Here is an 8222-nt window from a genome sequence, read left to right on the forward strand (position 1 = left end):
TCTCTTCGTGGCTACATATGTAGAGCGTAGTACGTTGACCAAGTTGCTTGAAACTTTATGCATTTGCACTACTTATCGTCTGTTTTCGATGACAGGTTCTTGAAGGTGAACCTACATGTAGTTCCCATTATTCAAATAAGGTAAAATGAGAGAATTAAACAGCTTTATATTGTATTTTTCCTCAAACAGTTAAGTAATTTCTATAGCGAACGCGCTTTTTGTTAGTTCTAATTAATTTATTTTTCGAGCAAGTCACTAGTTTTATATGGAGGAACACTCTATCAGCGAAAAAGTAAAAGTTTTTTGAATGCATGCCTGAATTCTCTAATCCTGGCTGCATATACGAAAGGATTCCAAGCTGCGCTACTGAAGGCCAAGAAAATCCCCCATAACCAGTGGCGGTACACCTGAGTCTTGCCACAATAATCCTTGGTCGCCACATCAATACAAGAAAAGACAGCGTTTGGAAAAAACGTAACGAAAAATATACCTATGACAATCGCTGCCGTCCATGCGGCCTTCCTATTTCGCAGCATCTCGGCTGCTTCAGCGGGATTCAAGCAGCAGATCTTGGTTTTTTGTTCACTAGCTGATCGAAATATGTGAGCGTAACAGTAGATAATGATAGCAAAGGGTAGAACGAAAGTCAAGGCAAGACACACAATCCACAATATGGAGGCATTGTCATGAGCGTGAACGAACAGCGCGGAACAGGCGAACGCCAAGGAAGTGATCCAAATGAAGGTGACAACGCACCAACTGCGTCTTTTGGTCACAAGCTGTCTGTACCGGATAGCCAGTATAACGGCGATGAGCCTGTCGATGCTAATCGCACACAGAGTAAATGTTGATGTGACTAAACTTTGAATCCACAGAAAGTTCTCCATTTTGTAGACAACATTTGATTGGAACCACAAGTTCTCTACAGTTAATGCGATGTACGTTGGGTACACCAGCAAACCAACCAAGGCATCAGAAGTTGCCAGGGAGGCGATGAAGATGTTAGAAGCCCTTAATCTCAAGGAACGCACCTTGTATATAGATAACAAAATGATCGAGTTTCCGCCGAGAGCAATCACACTGGAAACAGCATTAAGAAAGATAAATATTACACGCCAGTCGTGTGATAAATTAGGAGAGCAAGAGTCAGTCAAGTTTCCTGCTTCGCTAACCATATTGACTTCCGCAGGTGGAATGACCATAATACAGGGATGCAGCCACTGCAAGAATAACTTTCCGTTTCCTTATGCCTCATAAAAAAAGAAACGTGCTCTTGAGGAAACCAAAATTAACTTTCTATGTAAGGTAATACCATTCGCTTTATCGTTCAGGTTCTGTCATTCACGTATGCTAATATGGTAGATTGGCGATAACGGCACTTGGAAAAGCGATGTTATAATTATGTTTACAAATCACTCAGGTTGGCGAATCCAAGGCTTAGGAAACACCTGCTTGAAAGGAGAAAAAAAACTGACTGCGGTTGGTCTGTAGATTAAAAATTCGATTTTTTTTTTTTTTTTTTTTTTTTTTTTGCAGCAAGGTTCATCGTGAAACAGTATTTTTCACTACAGCAATGTTGCTATTTTTTAATTTTTTTCTCTGATTAGGTTCGTAATATTCTCGATCATCTAATCTTGGCTTCAGACTCTTAACACCTTGACAAACGTCATGAATATCAATGAAACGCGGGCGAAGCTATCTGTTTTCAGAGCAGAATATTTTATCGAGTTGGGCAGTCTCGCCGTAAAATTAATTTTAAGTATATACATTTGGTTGGGGATAATTTGGAACAAAATGGACAGAATTTTAAATGATGTGGTGATGAATTTTCATGAGCATCCTGGACCGGATGTGATGAGAATGAACAGAAACATAACAACCGAAAGCAATTTTACTTGCAAGGATAAACATTATACTTCTAGCGAAACAAATGAAATTCTCGCAAAGAGCCCTAAATATTTTTCATTTTTGCTGTGCATGTCAAACAAGAGGAGGAAAAATTCATTTCAGCCAGTCCTTCCACTAGCCTGCTGAACAGGAGGATTAGCGGAGCAGACCGCCAAGCGTGATAAACCAGCGCCTCGCGCAAGTGGTCGCGCTCCGCGCTCGTGTATCGCACTTCGCTCTGCCCCGTTAATCCGCCTGTTCTGCAGGCTATCCTATTGCCTTGTATTACCTTTACTAAGAATGAGTCATTTTTTTTTTCTCCATTAGTTATCGTATCTAATCTCTAGATTTAACCTTCGAACTAGAAACCATTTCTAAACTCTCGTCATATTAATTTAGTGATGATCGGCGAACGAAAAGCGACAGACTGCCGATGGATTCCAGATTTCTGAATCAAATTGTCCTGGCTGTATAAAGGTGAAAAAATGGTCGAAAGCTCTGGATATTGCAGCTTGTGAATATAAGTGCCGCGTAAGATAAGTAGTTGCTTCTTACAAATTATATGATTGACAGAAAGCAAAGAACTGAACCAATATACTCAACCTTATTTCTGTAGCGAATTAACATTAATGATTGTCAGCTACAATTTGGGTTTTGATATGCTCTGACAGGTGCATCAGTGTTAAGCCCAGTCAGCTGCTGGCTTTTGGTGTAAAAACGTAAGAAAAAAATATCACCAAAACAAGTCCGAATTTTACAAATGATTTTGTCGAAGTAACACAGTGGGAAGAAAAATGGAGGTCGTCTGTTGTAGCACCGAAGTGATTATTTTATTCACAAGAAATGTTATTTTATTTAATTTGTCCCTTGTCTACCTAAGTGAACGCAAACATCATTTGGCGCTCGAAACAACGAGTTTCGCTGGCTTTTGTTTCGCATATTGAAGAATAAATAATTAACACTGCGACTGTCAGCTGCAAGCTGGGGCCTCTTTTTTTGTTATAACTTTTTTTTCTTTTTTAAATATTTTTTCTCTTTCCCCCTTTTTTTAAACCCAAACGCCGATTTCTCGTAATTTGCATCAGCAGTGCATCATTGCCATATCTTCGCATATAAACGAAATTAAATGTGGTGGAGCTCATGATTCGCCAGGTATATCACCGCAAACAATCCTCGTCACATTTCAGTCAAGACAGTCGAATATGGAAGCTGCTCAAATTTCTTTTCTAGTTCATCACCAATTTCGGTCTTGCAGAAGGCGACAAGATAAAAAACTGATGCCTGAAACGCGCGTCTCTTTTGAAACACTTTAAAGAGGGTACTTAAGGTGCAAACCAACTGGCCAAGAGTAACATACTGACTTCGGGTACGGAATTGAATGTCGTGGCTGTTTGGTTTACCTAAAGTTCTAGAGTCGTTACATGAGATAATGAATTTCCAGGTAGGTCATTGAAAAGTCAGAGAGATTGAAATATACAAGGTAGTGTATCTGACCCGGGGTATCCAATCGATGAAATCGATAATCGGTGACAATCGATATCAAGCAATACCAATCGATATCAATTAATCGATTGATATTGAAAATTGATGACCAATCGATGGAGAAGATTCGTGTGGTTATCGATTGGTATCGATTTTCAATAACAATCGATAGATAAATTGATAAATTGATATCGATTGGTTGCAGATTGAAGGAATCGGCGCATAAATATCCCATCTTTGTACGCAGTAATTGTAAACACATTTCAGTTTAATCCTTTGAAAGTTAACAGGAGAACAATAAACTCGTCTCCAAGTTCTCCCCTCTTCTTGTCAGCAGTAAACGCTTCACGGACGTTCACCTCAAAACGGCAATGCTCCTTATATTCAGTAAAGCCTCTTCCCGGACTTCTTGCGTAGACATGTATAATGACACGGAAAGGCGATGACGGGCAAGTGGGTAATTAAAGTACACGCGCAATGGGGTATATTCTTTGCGTTGAGAAGACTGGGTCGGAATTATTTTAACAATTTCGTACCCTGGGCTTCCTAAAAATGGCGGATGATCGGACAGGTTCGAGGTTGCTGTGCCAATCGATAGCAATCGATGAACGGTTTTTGTGTGATTATCGATTGATCATCGATTGAGCGATAACAATCGATACCAATTAACTAATTTTATCGATTGGTTTTTCGATCATCGATTTCCATCGATTGCATACCCCGGGATCTGATGATAGACACTTTGCAATAATAGCGCTGATATTTGAATAACAATACTGATACATCCTAAACCTCGAATTCATGTGAAAAATTCTGTCTGCAAGGAAACTTAAGTACGAGGCTGAGGATGTATAAAGCATTGTTACTCAAATTAAGGCGTCATTTATGCAAAGGGTGTAATCAAACCAGGGCAACAAATTAAACGCTGTTAAAAGCAACGGGAATGATCTTTACACAGTCCTTCACATTAGGGACTAAATTTTTAAACCATGCCTGGCAAATAGATAGAAAAAGAAAAAGCAGACATGAAAGAAAGAAACCCGACCCTGAGTCCGCGTTTGACTGAAACCTATTAAATTCTGGCAATTCTGAGCTATCAGTAAATTTTACAGACCTCAAATTTGAGCTATCGGTTAAAAAACGAGTCAACTACTAGATATAATATTATTAATTGTCATTTACTATTAATAATAACTACAGCTAAGGTGGCGGGTAGCTACGAAAAGAATACATGTTAGCGCATCATACTGTTAATTCTGGCCACAACCACTGGGATTAAGTTAAGTGAGCGTTTGCCTCCAGATATCTTCATGTACAGTTTGTTTGCATACATGTAGTACAGCTTAAGGATATGGAATGTAGATCTTGAGAATTAGTTTCGATTGCCCAAATATGAACCCACCATGTTTGTTCAGGATATTCCCTCCCTGACCACGCTTGAGCACGCGTTTGTTTTCTGAAGATATCGTCGTCAAGTAACTGTAGAGTAAATTTCGGAAACAAATAAAACCTTCCTTGTCCCCGTCAGAGCAAACATGAAGATATAATTACTTAAGGCCCATACATTTACGCGAAAGAGAGTTGTTGGCATGGTTCCGATATAAATCACGAATAAACGTTTTGTTTTTTGTGTAAACGACTCTTCCTCAACCGTAATGTGCTCAGACCTACTTTTCTAATAGGTAGTCCGAGTTGGGGAGAAATTTTCTTGAAATTTGCTTTTTCTAAGAGTTTCAAGTAGCGGGAAGTGAACCTCACGTACATTGCTTATATCTTCCGGCATTGCTTCTCATCTTTGACCCCATTTGAGCAAACGTCCCGGCTAGATTCAAACAGCTTAAAGCACATCTCTAAATTAAGCATTACATTACTCTTTGACCTTGTTTGAGCAAACGTCTCAACTTATAGTTTGCAGAGGTAAGAAGCATGTCACTCTGAAACGTATGGAACGCCAGAACTGTCTTATGATACTTTTTTTATTATATTGGGTGGTTATGTCATTATATTGAGTAGTTATGTTATTATATTCGGTGATTAACTCATTATACTCGGTGCTTATTCCATTATACTCGGTGCTTATGTCTTTATATGCGGTGCTGTCTTCATTATATTCGGTGCTTATTCCATTATATTCGGTGCTTCCCTCGTTATATTCGGTGCTTTCTTCGTTATATTCGGTGCTTTTTTCATTATATTCGGTGCTTTTTTCATTATATTCGGTGCTTTCTTCGTTATATTCGGTTCTAACTTTGTTTGGTGTTTTCTTCATTATTACGGGTACTAACACTATTATATTCGGTGCTCTCTTCCTTATATTCGGTGCAAAGGCCATTATATTCGATACTTCCTTGTTCGGTGCTTACTTCATTATATTCGGTGCTTTCTTCGATATGATCGTCACCAGTCTTCGCAAGGGGTCGTACAATTTGGAGGTAGTCTAGGGAAAGCCGGGAAAAACGGGTGTCACGAAAACTCAGACCCCGAAAACTCAGACCCCTCGAAATTAAAAACTCAATTGTTATCGCCTGAATTGCTCTATGGCCACAATGGGGCGAGATGTTTATCTTCTCTGGTTTATGTTGTCGCGTCGATCGAACGGTGAAACACAAATATTTAACTTCCCAGGTTTATCGCTGTCGCGTCGGTCAAACAGTGAAGAACTAACAAGGTTTAGAACAGCAGCCGACACTGTTTTTCAAAACAGACCTTTTTTATGCAATCGTATGCAGCAAAAAAATGTGTTGTTCTCTGAAACATACTCGTTTGATCGCAATCTGCTTTTTGACTTTATGTGCGTTGCGTGACTGTCGGCACGTAAAAAGTCAACACGTAAAAAGCACGTGAAGGTCGAACCGATTGAACCGCTATGTCTGGTCTCGAAATGTGAGTGAACGAAAATTGAAATGAAGAATACAAAAGCAAAAACCGACACAACGTAGAATGATTTTTTGAAGGTGTACTATATTTCGGCTGGCCAAACCAGCCTTCTTCAGGTACAATGGAAGATTTTACATTGGTGCGTGTTTTTATGTAGCCGATATTTACGTAATACCGGACTACGCAAAAGTAATTGATCGTGTAAATTGAAGAAAAGCATACGGTAAAATAAAATAACATGATAAAAGAACATAATAAAAGAAAACAAATGGAAACAATTGATATGTTTCTTCGCGGATGTTCAGACCATTAGGATCAATTGTTCTGCCTTTTTGAATTAAAAAAGCTTCCCTGGCCGTACGGATAGAGTCTCGGTTAGAAACGATTTTTTTCGATGGGGATTAATTGCATGTCGTTAGCAGTGTGGTTAGGAGAGGATAGGAAATGTTCGGCGGCTTTAGTAGGTTTAGATTTGTTGTTAGGGTTATCTATGGTACGGCGGTGTTCATTAAATCGGTCTTTCAATCGTCGTTTCGTCTCTCCTATGTATTGTAAGTTACAGCGGTTACATTGAATCATGTAGATGAGGTTTTTAGTGTCACAAGTCAGGTTGGATTTTATGGCGCGCGTTTCCCCGGTAGAAAAGAAGGTATATGTAGTAAGTCCGTGAGAAATGTAGGGACAAGTAGCACAGTTTTTGCCACAACGGAAAGAACCAGAAGTTGTGTCGGTTTTTGCTTTTGTATTCTTCATTTTATATGTAAAGCCGATTAGATCACTATTGATCCAACGTATACCAGCAGGATCATCGTTCCGGTTGCTTGCTTAAACATTTTATAGAAAATTGAAAACTGGCGCGAAGGCCCCGCCACGAGGCAGATTTAATAATTAACTAATCCAAGCGGTATGCAAAAAAAAAAAAAAAAAAAGAAATAGAAGTGTTTGGTTTGAAACTTACTGTTTCCTATAAGAAATATTCACTATTCCCGTTACAAGTTGGAACGCAAACATGGCCATCTCTATGTACTCTTTTTTTCTTTTTTTTTTTTTTTCTAAATTTTGTTAATTTCTGCGGGTTACGTGCCGACAGTCACGTAACGCACATAAAAAGTCAAAAGCAGATTGCGATCAAACGAGTATGTTTCAGAGAACAACACATTTTTTTGCTGCATACGATTGCATAAAAAAGGTCTGTTTTGAAAAACAGTGTCGGCTGCTGTTCTAAACCTTGTTAGTTCTTCACTGTTTGACCGACGCGACAGCGATAAACCTGAGAAGTTAAATATTTGTGTTTCACCGTTCGATCGACGCGACAACATAAACCAGAGAAGATAAACATCTCGCCCCATTGTGGCCATAGAGCAATTCAGGTGATAACAATTGAGTTTTTAATTTCGAGGGGTCTGAGTTTTCGGGGTCTGAGTTTTCGTGACACCCGTTTTTCCCGGCTTTCCCTAGACTACCTCCAAATTGTACGACCCCTTGCGAAGACTAGTGACGATCAGATCGAAGAAAGCACCGAATATAATGAAGTAAGCACCGAATATAATGAAGTAAGCACCGAACAAGGAAGTACCGAATATAATGGCCTTTGTACCGAATATAAGGAAGAGAGCACCGAATATAAGGAAGAGAGCACCGAATATAATAGTGTTAGTACCCGTAATAATGAAGAAAACACCAAACAAAGTTAGAACCGAATATAACGAAGAAAGCATCGAATATAATAAAGACAGCACCGAATATAATGAAAAAAGCACCGAATATAATGAAAAAAGCACCGAATATAACGAAGAAAGCACCGAATATAACGAGGGAAGCACCGAATATAATGGAATAAGCACCGAATATAATGAAGACAGCACCGCATATAAAGACATAAGCACCGAGTATAATGGAATAAGCACCGAGTATAATGAGTTAATCACCGAATATAATAACATAACTACTCAATATAATGACATAACCACCCAATA

At 39.0% G+C, this 8222-nt stretch overlaps 1 protein-coding gene across 1 annotated transcript in view; it reads right to left on the reverse strand.

Annotated features, from left to right (window-relative positions):
• The window catches only part of LOC110045137 (trace amine-associated receptor 7e-like), a 1520-nt gene extending 186 nt beyond the window's left edge, over positions 1-1334 (reverse strand). Inside the window, exon 1 of the mRNA XM_020750734.2 lies at positions 1-1334. This exon is cut by the window's left edge and continues 186 nt beyond it. Coding sequence (XP_020606393.1) covers positions 282-1202 — 921 coding nt within the window. The 5' untranslated portion in view covers positions 1203-1334 and the 3' untranslated portion in view covers positions 1-281.
• Positions 1335-8222: the final 6888 nt, after the last annotated feature.

Source organism: Orbicella faveolata, unplaced genomic scaffold (genome assembly GCF_042242905.1).
Source record: "Orbicella faveolata isolate gen_17 unplaced genomic scaffold, um_ofav_v1 contig_35, whole genome shotgun sequence".
Classification (NCBI taxonomy): domain Eukaryota; kingdom Metazoa; phylum Cnidaria; class Anthozoa; order Scleractinia; family Merulinidae; genus Orbicella; species Orbicella faveolata.